This window comes from Heterocephalus glaber, unplaced genomic scaffold (genome assembly GCF_053883595.1).
Source record: "Heterocephalus glaber isolate CG9 unplaced genomic scaffold, H.glaber_assembly_v1.0 deba00000546, whole genome shotgun sequence".
In the NCBI taxonomy this organism is placed as follows: Eukaryota; Metazoa; Chordata; class Mammalia; order Rodentia; family Bathyergidae; genus Heterocephalus; species Heterocephalus glaber.
In genome coordinates, this window is record NW_028258147.1 from 6,690,756 (window position 1) to 6,706,365 (window position 15,610).

At 46.9% G+C, this 15,610-nt stretch overlaps 1 protein-coding gene across 1 annotated transcript; it reads right to left on the reverse strand.

Annotated features, from left to right (window-relative positions):
• Positions 1 to 7,073: 7,073 nt before the first annotated feature.
• On the reverse strand, positions 7,074 to 14,986 carry Smkr1 (small lysine rich protein 1). Its single transcript, XM_004856353.4, has 2 exons — positions 14,444 to 14,986; positions 7,074 to 7,901 (listed from the first exon to the last, which is right to left on the reverse strand). Exons 1-2 carry the CDS (start codon positions 14,633 to 14,635, stop codon positions 7,704 to 7,706), a joined length of 390 nt encoding a protein of 129 aa, XP_004856410.1. The 5' UTR covers positions 14,636 to 14,986; the 3' UTR covers positions 7,074 to 7,703.
• Positions 14,987 to 15,610: the final 624 nt, after the last annotated feature.

The window sequence follows — 15,610 nt, forward strand, 5'->3', positions numbered from 1 at the left end:
TGGCCTCAAACTCTCAGTGATCCTCCTGCCTCAGCCTTCTGAGTGCTAGGATTAAAGGCATGTGTGTCACCAGGCCGGGCTCTGTGACCTCCTTTGAAGGGAGTCACTGCCCACTATATAGGACCGGAAAGTGTAGAGCCCAGCAGGAATCGAAACTGCATCTTGCAGGTTGCTCACTGACTAGGAAATGAGTCATTTAGCCAGGGAAATCTGGATTGTCAGCCCAGTAAGTGATGTCCCTAAGCAGAGATTCCAGAAAGCACAAAAGCACTCCTCTTAACCTCCAAGGATCCATTCATCATCCTCTACAGGGCCTATGGGGTTCCTTCCCTTCATGCTCCCTTGGCCCCAAGCAGACTGACCTGGTCTTGAGCTCAGGCAGGGACTGCTGTTTCTCTTATCCTTGCATGTATGGCTTCCATGGTAAAGTACACACGCGCGCGCACACACACACACACACACACACACACACACACGCATGCACGTACCTCCTCAGACCTCTGGGAGGAGCCACCTGGCCAGGCAGAATCAGGGCTGAGTCCCCCAGCCTGGCTTCACACACTCATAGTCAACCCTGCAGTTCTTTCTCTTCCTTCTCCTCCTTCCCCCTTTTCCTCCCTGGTGCTGCCTCCCCTGCTCCAGCTGGATTCATCTGTGTGGATATCTGCCAGGGAGACACCAGTCTGGGTCACATGCCCTGTCAATTTGGCCAGTGTCGCCACCATCTTGTGACCCTTACTAACAGTCCACACTGCAAATGGTCGGCTAAGAAGAGCAAGACCATAAGTGCAGAGCGCAGGATTCACATTGCCTCAATTCCTGGTGTAGGTGAGAGAGGAGGATGCAGACTCGGGCCAAGTGTCTCTGGGCTGGAAGAGGCGATAGTGGAGGAGCAAGGCAGTGTCTGTCCCCAGCCCAGTCATCCTTGCTGAGCTGGCTGAGCTGTTGTGAGCAGTCACCTTCCCTTGAAGGAGTTCTCACATCCGCTGGCTGGGAATTCTAGAGGTGACGGTGTTGTCCCCAGGGCTTTGAAGGACCCGAGCAGTCACTGATGTGAAAGGAGAGGAAGTACAGGAAAGGAAGTGGGTCATGTCCTTGATCTGGGCCCAGGCCTGGCCTCTTTGTGAACCCAGACTCCAGCCTTAGGATTTAGGAGAGGGCAGAAGATGCTGGAATTCGAGAAGAGAGGAGGACTCTTAATGCAAGAGGAAGGCAGATGACAGCAGACAGATAAGAGGGGGAAGCACAGGAGAATGTCTTCCTAAAAATGACCAACTGCCAGGCTTCAATGGCCTGATCCACCCTGCCCTCCTCTTTCCTCTCTCTTGTGTTTTAAATGAACCCAAGATTTTATTTTTGTTCAAGTATGTGAGGCCAACAGATCAGGAGTCTACTTCCTTTGGGAAAAAAAATAGTTTGTTGCTGGCTGTGGTGGTGTACTCCTATAATCTCATTATTGGAGAGGTTGAGGCAAGGGAATTGCAAATCTTATTTTTTTATTTTTTTGGTATCGGGGATCGAACTCACAACTTTGCACATACAAGGCAGGCATCAGTGCCGTTGAGCTAAATCCCTGGCCCCAATGCAAATTTTAGACCAGGCTGGGCTACATAGCAAGTTCAAGGCCAGCCTGAGGGCCCAGGATTTAGCTCAGTGGCACAGAGCCTGCCTGGTAAGCTCAAGACCCCGAATTCGATCCCTGGTACCCAAAAAAAAGTGACAGCAGGGTGCTCCCAGGTCCCTCGGGTGAAAACTTACATGGCCACTTCTTCTAGGCTTCAATTCTACTTCATTGGTTACTGCTGTTTGGCCTTGGGCAAGCAGCTTCTCTCTGAACCAGAGGACACAATGAAGCTTCCTATTGAGTGTCTTTGTGCCACCACCTCTGACACCCCTGGAGCCACCTGGGTGGGTGCTGGCTCCACCCTGACCTTCAGAGACCCCGGCTGGGCCACACTCAGAAAGCTGTGGGTAGTTGGCAAGACCAGTAGGGGTGACTGTCTCATGAGGACATTTCAGGTGATGGTAGAGAGACACTGGGGCAAGGTCACAGCACTCCAGGCTGGCAGAACCAACACCACTACTAGGGAAGGCTGGCAGCCCCAGGTGGACAGTCACCATGTACAGCTGAAAGTAGGCTATGAAGGCTACAACACAGAGTGACCCCAAAGTGTGAGAAGTCCTTGTTGGTGCCACACTCAGAAGGCTGGCACCTCCTGGCTGTCCACAGGCTGCTGTCACCCTAACAGTGAAGTCAGGAATCCACAGGTTTAAACACACAACAGACAGTACGTTCAGCCCTCTTGGGCTCAGGATGAGAATAAATTCACAACCACAGAGGAAAATAGAAACACCCAATCTTTTTCAAGTCCTAGTAATCCCTGTCCATTCTAAGCTAAAAAATGGACTATTTATTTGTGTAAGACTGAACATTTTTTTTTTTTGGTACTGGGGATCAAACTTAGAACTTTGTGCTTGAGAGGCAGGCGGCGGAACCACTGAGCTAAATCCCCAGCCCTTGATTGGACATTTTTAAAAATAGGCTTGTTTCTCTTGGTCATCTCATACCTGCAAATTCCATAAAGGTTAAAAATCTAGAGTTCTTCTCCTGGGATCATCTCCATCCTGCTGACTCCCCACACAGACAGCTTTGCAGGTTTTCTGAAGAGAAAGCAACATTTCACTGAGGTGATTTTCACAGAACTCTGAGGCTGACACCCTTGTCACCCTGATTCCCAGACAGTGCTATGAATGCATGAACTCCAACCTCAGACCCTGGGGTACCCTGTTTCTAAAATGCTTGGCTCATCCTACCCAGAAGAAAGTGAAATCAAACCCTCCCACGTGCCTTTAAAAATGTACACTTGAAACTCCAGTTGTCGTAGTAACATCTCCTTGCTGCCTCAATGTCTTTTATGTATTTTGGTGCTGATGGACCATCAGTTACCATGAGAACAGGAGTGGCTTTAAACAAAGCGAACTCGGGTGCTTTGTGTCTTGTGAAAAACAAAACCCACATCCTGAGGGACAGCCTGGGCCAGCAGAGAGCTCAACAATAGGATGGTGGAAAGTCTCCTTGGTGAACCTAGAAACCACAGGCTTCATGGCATTTGGTGTTTGAATTTTGTTTTGAAGACAAGATGTTTTATTGATTGGTTGGTTGGTTGATTTGGTTGCTTTTTAATTGTGACCCTTGGGCAGTTAGTTTTGAATGCAGATTCCTACCTTCAGCTTTGAACACAGTCAACTCCTCCACAGATTCGTGATCATACTTCCCCATCTCAACACCACAGCCCCTCATGACAGGTGCCACCACCTGACCCAGTGTCCCTGTTGTTTCAGACCCAAGGCCTGCCATCCATCTCTCCTTCAAAGGCAACTGTGTGAAAAAACGTAAGCTCTTTGATTTCAAGGACAGAATGTGTGTTCCTGCAGCACTGTCAGCACAGACCTACTTGTTAGTTGTTTTGACTTTAAGCTTTTCATTCTGAGGTAAGAATTAAGTTTTAGCTGACAATTTAAATAGTTAACTTCACAGGATTCGTGTGTGAGAAAAAGCTTGAAGATAGGAAGAAACCAAACCCACAGTCTGAATGGCAGCCTGTGTCAACAGTACATTCTTTAATTAGTCCCAGAGGCAGCATTAAGATGTCTTGTGTGTTTACCATGTGCTGGGCACTGTGCTATACACTTGACATTATTATCTCTTTTTTTTTTTTTTGAGATGGGGTCTCACTGTGTAGTTTAAGCTGGCCTTGAACTAGAGACAATCCTCCTGGCTCAGCCTCCTGATACGGGGATTATAGGCATGGGCCACCAGACCAGTTGGAGAACTTCATTCATTTTTAAGGCCAGATAATATTCTATTATAGGTCAGGTGTGTCGGTGCATGTCTGTAATCCCAGTAGTCAGGAGGCTGAGGCAGGAGAACTGCTGGGAGTTTGAAGCCAGCCTGGGCTACATAGTGAGCTCAAGGCCAGCCTGAACTACACAGTGAGAACTTGTCTCAAAAAACAAAACAAAACAAAACAAAGTTGTATTGTACTCACTCAGCTACTGATAGAGAACTGGGTTGTTTCCCTCTTTGGGCTGTGAACGGTGGCTATGAACATGAGTGTACAATTATCTGGTTGGCTCTGCTTGTTTTTCTGAGACAAGGTCTTGCTATGTAGTTCAGGCTGAACTTAAACTCATTATGTAGCCCAGGCTGGCCTCAAACTCACAGTGATCCTCCTGTCTCAGCCTCCAAAGTACTAGGATTACAAGTGTGTGCCACCATGCCCAGCTGGCTCTTTCAATACTTGTCGATACCTAAGAATGGGTTCATTTGATCATATGGCATCTTAGTCCATTTTGTGCTCCTATCACAAAATACCACAGAAATTTGAGTTCTAGAGGTTGGGGAGCCAAAGATCAAGGCAGGAGTATCTGTTATCTGGTGGAGCCTTCTTGCTGTGCCCTCAGAGGGTGGAGGACAGAAGGGCAGAGAGGGGCCAAACTCCCTCTGCTGGGTCCTTCTTTAATAGAAGTTACACATCCAACAGCCACTTCCTAACACTGCTGCACTGGGGATTAAATCTCAATACGTGAACTTGCAGGGGATGCATTCAGACTTTATGTTTAACTTTTTGAAGAGTGGCTGCACCATGCCTTGACTGATTTTATTTTCTGCAGTAATGGGGATTGAACCCAGGATCTTATGCACATTAGGTGAGGGCTTTACCACTGAGCTACATTCCCAGCCCACTAGGATCTATTTAAAAAGAAGAGTGACCCTAATGTGAAGGCCTCGGGTCAGCTTGGCCTAGAAGCATGGTCTAACTCTGGATTCCAGAAGCCACACTGGGTGAAGTCATGTGGCCAAGTGTGGGTGCGCATCTGAGCTCCAGGCACAGTGACAAACGTGATATCCAGATGAGGGTGACCAGGAAGGGTCACATCAAGTAAAAAGTGGTTGAAAGGCCTGAGAAAACAGTGCTCCTCCCACAAAGGACTGATTTTTGGATCAGTAATCCAAGCACTGATCGAGGTGACCAAAGTCATCAAGATACCTGAGCAAAGTGCACAATGCTCTTCTTACCCCTAATCATGTCTTCTTCAGCACCTCCAACTCCTGAAGGAGCCACACAAGATAACTGTCCAGTTGAGTGTGATAGTGCACACCTATAACCCCAGTACTCTGGGAGGCTGAGGCAGGAGGATCACAAGTTCAAGCTCAGCTGGGGCAATTTAGTGAGACCCTGTCTCAAAAAGTAATAAAAGGGCTGGAGATGGAGCTCAGTGCAAAAGCTCCGGATTCAATCCCTAGCACCCACCCCCCCCTGCAAAAAAAGCAAAAACAAAACCCCAAAGCTGTCTTGAAATATTTTTTGATTAGTGTTTAGATTCCCCAAAATGTAATTCAGAATTCAGCACTTTACATTATACTCTGTATGCATACTTCCTGATTTCCTGGGTACAAAAGAAAACATAAGATCTTTTTCAATTGCAAAAAATCTTATAGTGTTGGTGATTGAACCCTCAATTGCAAAAATCTTAAAAGCTCAACCTTCCCAATTGCTGGGAAGCAGAACCAGAAGAAAAGGATCCCATGAAATGTGTTCAAAATAATGTTCAAAAAGAACATTATTGAGGTGATTAAGAAAAAATGAACATGGCTTATATATTAAATGAATTTAATAAATGTCTGGATGTAAATGTTTTGTGTATATACAAATATGTATTCATATTATTAATGTGTATAGGGTGCAGGGACAAATGCGACAAAATGTTAATTTATGAATCTAGGTCAGTGGTTCACAAGTCGGCGGGGAGGGGGCTTCTTGCCTCCTGGGGGACATTTGGCAATGTGGAGACGTTTGGCTGTCACAGCCAAGTGTGCTGTGGCATTTGGCAGGTGGGGAGGGAGGTGGGTGGCACAGCAGCACCTCAGCAGGGTGCTACCGGACATCCTAGAACCCAGGGACAGCCCACAGTAGGGGACCATCCAGCCCAAAAGGTCAAGGAGGCCAAGGTTGGAAGCCTTGCTCAAGGCAGAGGATCCAATGTTCACTGTATGTTTTTTTTTTCAAACTTTCTGTAGGTCTGAAATTTTTTAAAACACAAAATGGGAAACTGGGTCTGGTGGCACACACTGGTAATTTCAGCACTCAGTAGGCTGGCTGAGTCAGGAGGAGAGCTATATGGAAGACAGCCTGGACTACACAGTGAGACTCTATCTCAAAAACCAAACCAACCAGCCAAACAAAAAGTACAAAGTTGGAGGAAGGAAGGAAAGAAGGAAGGAAGGAAGGCAGGCAGGCTGGCCGGGGATTTAGCTCAGTGGCTCTGGTGCCTGCTGCGCAAGCTCAAGGTCCCTAGTTCAATCCCCAGTACCAAAAAAAGAAAGAAAGAAAGGTAGGTAGGTGTGACAGAGAGATTAGGAAGTGAATAAGACCTGAAGAAGTAGTATTTTCTAGGATCTTGACCATCAGGGGAGATGTAGAGGGAGCGAAAGTGAGTGTTCATGACCATAGTCCCAATACTCTGGGTGTCCCCGTCCAGTAATACCTGACCCAACCATCCCACCCCTCAGGCACAGCTGAGGGCAAGGGGGAGGGGCGAGGGGGAGGCAGTGACTGTGAGGGCTCACCCATTGCTGCTGCCACAGAGCTGGGCCCCACAAAGGCCTGGGGTGTCCACTGGGTCCTCCCTCCTGTCACACCCCAAGAGGCTGAGGTGGGAGAGGAAGCTGAAGTTCAAAGCAAGCAAAAAAAAAAGACCATAAAGTGGAGCTGAAGTTGTGGCAAAGCAGGAACCCACAGCAAGCATCCTTGCAAGGTGGAGGGGTGAGAGGCAGAGAAGAAGGAAAGGGCCAAATGTTCCAGCACGCAGAATCCCTGGTCTCACCACCACTGCACAGGAAGGAAGATTCAGAACCTTGCTGTGAGGTCCCGGGCACTGACATGGATCCTGGATGCCGCAAGGCCTGGCCCCAAAGTGCCCAATTTAAATCAATTACAAGGAAATCAAATCAGTTCAGTTCTCTAGTTGCAAAGCCACATTCCACATGCTCAATCACCACAAGTGGAGGATTGGAAGGTACACACACACTTTTTATTTATTTTGGTTTCTGAGGCAGGGTCTTCATGTAGGCTGGCCGTGCAATAGGTAGCCCAAGCAGGCCTTGAACTCACATCAGTTCTCATGCCCCAGCTTCCCGAGTGTTGGGATTACAGGCTAGGGCCACCTCGCCAGCCAACAGCAGGTGACATTAAGGGAGTGACTCCATCAGGCAGTTTGCTGTGTGCTTTTGCCATAGCATCCCCTGCACCAGGAGAAAAACAGAAACCAAAAACAGTGCCGGAGAGGGATGTTCATAAGTAAAGCCTGAGCATGTGCTGTGTCTTCTCTAAATAACAAACTCCCTTCTGCAAAAGAAAACAAATCATGCAAACTGGAACTGCCTTTCGAGAGCAAGGTTTAATTCTGGCGCAGAATCATTAAAAGTAGTATGAATTCCACCACACTGTGTAAGAATTACTCAGACTTGTTTCCCTTAACTTGAAAAACCTCCCCTTAGCTATACCTGGCTTCACCGAGGAAGTAAAATGCATTAAATCCTAATTTACCACCGAAAAGCACGCTGAGCATGCGTTTCCAAATGTCTTCAGTAAAATCTATTTTGCTGCAGTCGTTGTCCAGTTATCCCAGTCTCTGTTCCCTTAGGTCTTGTTCTTGCCCCTTTTCCCCCTGGGCGCGCCGGGCCAGCGGAAACCACGCAGCTGTAGGCAGTCCGCGGCGTTGTGCGCAATGTAGTACAGGTTCAGCATGGCGGCAGGGCTCAGGATGTCCACTTCCGGCTTCTTCTGCTTCTTCCCGCGGGGCTTGCCCAGCCCTTTGCCTCTCTTCCCTTTACCCGGCTGTCAAGACAAATACAAACGGGGAGGGAGGGTTAGTTTCTATCACTTTGACATTATTTCCCACATTTCCTTAATTGCACTTAAGAAAATAAAAGTTCTAAAAGGAAAAAAATCTAAACTGCCACAGAAAGTTCACATGGAATGGAAGCTGTCAATGTGACAAGTGTTTAGTAAGTATCTCTTATTATTAAGAGACCCAACCTAATGCAAGGTGTGGCCTGTTTGCATCCCCCCCTCCCCATACCAGGGATCAAACTCAGGACCCTGTGCTTGGGAGGCAGGCACAGTGCCACTGAGCTAAATCCTTGGCCCCCTCCCTTTTTTTTGAAATAAGATCTTGCTATGTAGTTTTGAAGTCATGGCGATCCTCTTGCCTCAGCGTCCCAAGTGCTGGGATTACAGGCACGTGCCACCATGGCTGGAACTGTATTCTGATTTGAACAAGCTGTAATAAGGCTTTTTTTCCAGGCAATCAGGGAAATTTGATAATATCAAATAATTATTGATTCCATTAGATCTAATAATGGCATTGGGTCATAGTAGAAAACATTCCCATGTCTCAGAGGCACTCACTGGATTGTAGGAAAGTGAAAGAAACTCTGAGATTTGCCCCTCCTTTCTGTAAAGACTAAATGAAGCATATGTGGCAAATTCCTGATTATTTATGAATTGAGAAATGGATACATAGGGATTCATCTTACTATTTTATTTTTGTGTACAGCTGGAAATTTTCACAATAAAATTTAAACTTAAAACATATTAGATAATTAGGAATATACTCCATTTCACTTAGCAAAAAACACAGATAATATAGATAACACATATTTGGATAATTGTTTTGCAAGTAGTCTCTACTTGCTTAAGCAGTTTTGGAGTTTAACTGAGACACAAACCCAAAACACACAAGGCAGCCAGGCATGTTGGCACATGCCTATATTCCCAGCACTCCGGAGGCTGAGGCAGGAGGATCACTGAGAGTTTGAGGGCAGCCTGTGCACATAGAGTTCAAAGTCAGCCTGAAATACAAAGAAAGACCCTGTCTCAAAAAAAAAAAAAAAGAAAGAAAAAGAAAAGAAAGAAAACCACACACACATACACACACTTGGCAAGCACTCAGTAAATGATTATGTCATCATCTTTACCACCACTGATCTTTGGAGCTGTGTTTCGAGGTAGGTAGTTACTATTGCTACCTTCAAAACTAGTAACACAGTGGGCCGGGGATTTAGCTCAGTGGAGCTGCACATGCCTTGCAAGTGGAGGGTCCTGAGTTTGATCCCCAGTACCAAAAAAAAAAAAAAAAAAAAAAGGAAAAAGCAAAGTAGTAACAGTGGCTCAGCAAGGTCAGTGCTCGCCCACCACTATATTGAGATCAATACCCTCTGAGAAAGTGATAGGTATTATCCTGACCTTGAAATCAATTGTTTCCAAAGTTTTGCTAGAGATGCACAAAACTGAGTTGAATTTCTCTATGTCCTCTGACTCACGCTTACAGCAAATAACAGCTAGAAGGGTATTATGAAAGTATCTCTTCCAGGCAAGGGAAAAGGTATAAATTGTCAAGGATACCTCCAAAGGCTAAATACTTATGTAAAATGAATGTCCTGTTCATAGCTCTTCACTTAAAAATGTCCCAAACCAAAGAAAAACATAGTTAATATGTTTATAACACTAAAATTCATATTTCTTAGGTGAAATGTGTATCATTCCTGGATACAAAACCCAGAAATGGAGATAAGCAGTGTAACACAGTGGCCCAGCTTCTCTAAGAAAATCCAAATAAAAAGAAGAAATAATATGAAGCCCTTTATAACTGTATTCTCCTGATAAAACATCCCTGTGGGGTGCAGGATGTAAACTTTGTCATAAGCTTTTAAAGATTTTGGGTCTTGGCTTTTTATGACTTTATACTTTTTTTTTTTTTTTTTTTGGTACCGGGGATTGAACTCGGGTCCTTGCGCTTGCGCAGCAGGCGGCGAAACCACTGAGCTAAATCCCCGGCCTGACTTTATACTTTTTAAGACAGGGTCTGGCCATGTAGCCCAGGCTGGCCCCAAACTCATGGTGATCTTCCTGCCTCAGCCTCCCAAGTGCTGGGATTACAGGCATGTGTGATCATGCCATGCACTTTATATTTTTTCTAATTTTTTGGGGGGGGCGGTACTGGGGATCAAACTCGGGACCTTGCACTTGCGAGGCAGGCACCAGAACCACTGAGCTAAATCCCTGGCCCAATTTTTTCTAATTTTTATTTTTTATTTTTTTGAGACAGGGTCTCACTAGGCAGTTCAGACTGGCCTTGAACTCACAGTGATTCTTCTGCCTCAGCCTCCTGATTGCTGGGATTACAGGCTTGTACCACCACACCCAGTTTAGCTTTATATTTTCTTGCATGTCAACCATAGGATCTACATGGAATTACTGCATCAGTGTCAGTGTGTGTGTGTGTGTATGCGTGTGTGTATCTCTAAAATGGTTTGAGAACTAAAATTCACATAAAAGTTTGATATTTTTATTCAAAGTTCTCATCTTTTTGTAGAAGTTGGCAAACTGATTCTAAAATTTATATGGAAATGCAGACATAAAGGTCTGACGATTTTATTCAAAGTTCTGGTTTTTGTATCAAGTTTCTAAAATTCACATAGAAATGGAAAGGACTTTGAAGAAGAAAGACCAAGTTGGAACACTAACATTACCTTATTTCAAGGGTTACTACAAAGCTACAGTACCAAGATGGTGTGATAGTAGTGTTGAGAGATAAATAGATCAATGGAACAGAATAAAAAGTTCAGAAACAGGTCTACAAATATAGGAATAACTGATATTCAATAAAAGTGTAAAGTAACTTAGTGAAGCAAAGATAATCTTTTCAACATATGGTGCAGTAATAATGAATAATCATTTGCAAAACAAAGAGAACCTAAATCAATACTTGCACCATATTAAAAATTGCCTCAAAATGGATCATAGACCTAAATATAAATCAAAAAGTATGAAACTAGAAGAAAATATAGAAGACTTTTGTGGCCTTCATGTAGGCAAAGATATCTTGGATAGGACACCAAAGTATAATCCATGAAAAACAAGTACGTAAGTTCACCATCAAAATAATTATGCATAACTGGGAGTGTCGGCACATGCCTGTAATCCCAGCACTTGGGAGGCTGAGGCAGGATTGCTGTAAATTCCAGGCCAGCCTGAACTACCTAGAGATTGTCTCAAACATTTTTTTTTAAATTACACAAATGGGCCAGGGATTTAGCTCAGTGGTTCTGGTGCCTGCCAAGCAAGCACAAGGTCCCAAGTTTGATCCCCGGTACCAAAAAAAAAAAAAAAAAAATTACTCAAGTAACAGAAATCAGACCCCAAAATGATATTTATTATATATCAAACTCTGTAAAGTCCTAGAAATAACAAAATAAGACAGAAAACAGCAGATCAGTGGCTGCCTGGGATGGACAAGAGAAAGGGTTGACTACAAAGGAGCACAAGGAAACTTTCAGGGCGATGGATAAATTTATTCCTTTCTGTGGGGGTACTGAGGATAAAACCCAGGGCCTTCACACTCAGCTGTATCTCTGGTTTTTAAATTTTTTTTTTTAAATTTTGAGACAGGGTCTTGGTAAGTCACTACATTGCCCAAACTGGGCTCGAGCTTTCAATCCTCCTGGTTCACCCTCCCAGAGTGCTGGGATTACAGAAGTATACCACAAAGACCAGCTAAATTTATTACCTTAATATTAGTGCTGGATTAATGAATAGAAACATATGCCAAACTTATCAAATTGTACATTTTAAGCATTTTAGGCAAATACAATCGACTGCATATCAATTGTACTTTTTTTTTTTTTGGTACCGGGGATCGAACTCAGGACCTTGCGCTTTCAAGGCAGGCGGCAGAACCTCTTGAGCTAAATCCCTGGCCCTCAATTATACTTTATAAATCTGTTTAAACTGTCACAGGGGAGCAGAATGAACATTTGTGGTTTCTGGGCCCTTCCGTTCCTTTGGTTGGCTCAGCGCCACTCTGTGCTTCTTGGCTGTTCCGGGACAGCACACAGCTCCCAACTTAAACCTTGCTAACTCTCTAAGGAATGTCTTCCACTTGGCTCCAGCTGCCCTGGCCTTGTTTCTAGTTCCTGGTCTCCCAAGCTTCTCCCAGTGCAGGCCTTGCACACAGTCAAAGGGGCATGATTTGTTTCTTCTCTCCCACCTGGCCTCTGCTCTTTAGAAAAACCTCTGTGACACAGTGACTATTCTGTCTGTAATTAGGGTGACCACAGTTTGCTGGGACAAGGACACCTCAACAAACACAAATGAACATAACCTGGGACTATCCAAGCAAGTTTATGTGAGGACCATCCATGTAATGGTCTCCCTATCTGAAAACCTCCCAACAAATTCTTGCTCCCTGCAGGGTTACTTTCTATTTCCTTACCTTAAGCACTTTTCACTATTTAATACTAAGTGTTTATGTGTTTATCGTTTCCCTAATGAGAGTTTTTATCTATGACTTCTTAACTCAATTCCCCGGCCTAGGCCAAAACATGGCACATGGTAGGGATGAATAAATATTTACTGAATGAATAAACTGCAGCTCAGATGCAATACTGGGAAAGGATTTAGAAAACAAGAAAGGATTTCTGCTTTTCTGGATTGATTTCCAGATGCATCTTTTGTCCACTCAGTAAGTATTTAACAAGGACCTACAGTGTACCAGACCCTGTATTAGATGCAGAGTAAAGCAGATCTGAGTTGTGTGCTCGTGATGCTTGCAGTCCAGAGGGAGAAAGGTAGCAGCCACCTAACCAGATACCATTTACTCACCAACTGTGCAGGGAAGGAGGAGCTGAGGAGTACATGGCATTATGACAGCACAGGATGGGCAGAGACAGCAAGGAAGGGTCCCTGAAGAGTGGGCAGAAGGGTGGAGAATTCCTAGGCAGGACAAACAGCCTCACAGAGGCTCTGAAGTTGGAGAGAAAAATGCAAAGTTGAAGGGACCAAGAAAGTGAACAAGGTCAGGGTGGCCAGCCCACAGGGGACCACTGACAAGAGCTGGGCAGGGAAACGTAGCCAAGGCCAGGCCTGCAGACTGTTAAGTAATAGGTCAGACCTCTATCCAAGGAGCAGTGGAAAGCTACTAAGGGGCTTTGTAAACCATTCTGCTCCTGTTCTCTGGCCCCTGAAAGAAAGCAGCAGTACCAGGCTGGTGATTTAGCTCAGTGGTTCCACTGCCTGCCTTGCAAGCACAAGGTCCCAAGTTCGATCCCTGGTACCAAAAAAAAAAAGAAAAGAAAACAGCAGTACCAACCAAATAAGGTGACCCTGGAAAAACTCTCCACTGAAATCAAGAGTACTTGGGACTTCACTGAAGAAATGGAAAGACCACAGACTTACCAAATGCCTTTCTACACTGCAATCTAGTGGGGTGAAGAGCAAAGCTTTCCCGGCAAAGCACCTTAAATTAAGGTGCAAAGGGCTACTGGCACTTAAGGAGCAAGAGAAAACAAGAGGTATTTGTGAGCTGGGTCTTAAAAAGAAGAGCAAGCTGGGCCTCATGGCGCATACCTGTGATCCCAACACTTGGCAGGCTGAGGCAGGAGGATCACTGAGTTCACAGCCAGCCTGGGCTACACACCGAGACGTTGTCTCAAAACAAAGCAACAACTTCAGGTGGACCAGTGCAGGAAGCTTTTGCGGTTTTTTTTTTTTTTTTTTTTTGGTACTGGGGATCGAACTAGGGTTCTTGCACTTGTAAAGCAGGCGGCGGAACCAGAGCTAAATCCCCGGCCCCTGCAGGAAGCTTTTGGAAGAGCGTGGGTCCACTGCAAGATGAATATTTGGTTTCTTAAGCAGAGAAAGTAGTATGGTAGATAAAGCATAAGAGGTTGGAGGGTAGGAAGGCCGCATATGCCTGCATGAGGGCTGAGAAACAGGACTGTGCGATGGCTGGCAGTGCAGTGGTGGGAACAGAGCACATTTTCTACCCTACCCCTAAACCCCCATCCTTGCTAGGGATTAAAGAACTCAAGGCCTCTCATGCCAAGCCCTTTTCGCTTGAGACAGGGTCTCACTAAATCGCTAAGCTGTCGAAGTTGGGTTCGAACTTGCAATCCTCCCGCCTCAGGCTCCCAGAGTGCTTGGGTTCACAGGTGTGCACCACCACGCCCGGCTACTTTCTCCTTCCGAGTCTGCGGACTCCCGCCGGGCAGCGGCAGGTGCAGCCAAGCGCCGGGCCGGGCCAGTCTCGGAGCTCGCCTACCGCGCCCTGGGCTTCCACACTGCGGGGCCGACTTCCTTCCCTTCCCTGCAAAGGCGCATCTTCCGGGCGCGAACGACGCGCCACGGAGTCCCAGAGAGGGTGCGCAGCTGACCCTGCCGCCGCTGAGCTGCTGGGCAGGCGCAGGCGGCCCGAGGTCCCACTCCCGACCCGGTCCTGTGCCTCTAGTGCACAGCGGGTCGGATCCGCCCATCCACGGGGCCATGACGCGACCCGGCGTCAGCCCCTGGAGCTTCCCTGTCTGGCGGGCAAGGATTACCATGGCGGCCTCCGTCCCACCGCGCGGGTGTGTGCGGCCTCGGCTCCCGACCCCGGCCGCTGGGGGATCCGCCGCCGACCGGACCGGGCGCTGGGGAGGGGAGGCGTGCGAGGGAAATGAGGAGAGGACAGCCGGCGCCAAGCCGCAAAGCCCCGCGGGCCCCGAGGCCGCAGCTCCCGGGCACCCGCGCATTAACGGTGCCCGCGCGCACGTGGCACTCACGGTTGCCGAGACGACGGGGGCGGGGCAAGCCTCAGTGGGCCCCGACCCGGCTGGAGCGCGCGGTCGCCGCTCCGCCACCGCTCCTCTCTGGGAGGCCGCCCGGGATCCCGCGAGCGCTTTTGGCAAACGGGAATAAGGACTTTGAGGGTCAAGGCGAGAACACCTTGCGGAAAATGTTTGTAAAGGGTCCGGTGCAGGCTCGGAGAAGTGGGGGGTTCTGCAGTCTGGGGAATGGGATGAGGATGGGTACTGTAGGGACGATTCTGCCTCCGACGTTGCGAGTTTATCTTCCTTCCCTCCACGGGGCAAGGCCGCAGGCTGGGGACAGGCCTCTCATTCCTTTTTTACTCTCGTCATTCCTTTTTATTCAACAAGCAGATATTAAGTGTCTGCCCTGTGTTTGGCCCCCTTTTCTGCCCTGGGAGTTGGGCCTGAATGAGACAGAGCTCTTGTCCCTAAAGGCTGAAGGGGTAGGGTGGAGGCGAAACGTAAAGTATGGCGACACTTAAGTGATAAGTGCTTTGTGGTGGGGTGCAGTGGGTACGTTACGCTGATGAGACGGCCACGAGTCTCATTTTAGTTTTTTTTTTGTTTTTTTGTTTTTTGGTACCGGGGATCAAACTCCGGTCCTTGCGCTTGCAGGGCAGGGGGCGTCTCATTTTAGTTTTTGCAGGGCTGGGTATGGAACACAGGGCTTGCTTGAGCCACACCCCAGCCTTGGGTAGCTCTAGATTGGTGATTGGAGAAGGCCCCACTGAGGAGGGAATGTAGAAGCTGAGATCGGAAGGACAAGGAGCAGGCAAGAGGCTTTGGAGAGTCTAGATACAAGCCATAACAGACGGCAAGTTGATTTTAAAACTTGTCTCTTAGGAACCTCAGCCTATTCCATCTAAAACACTCCTCAGAGCTGGGCATGGTGGCACACGCCTGTAATCCCAGCATTCA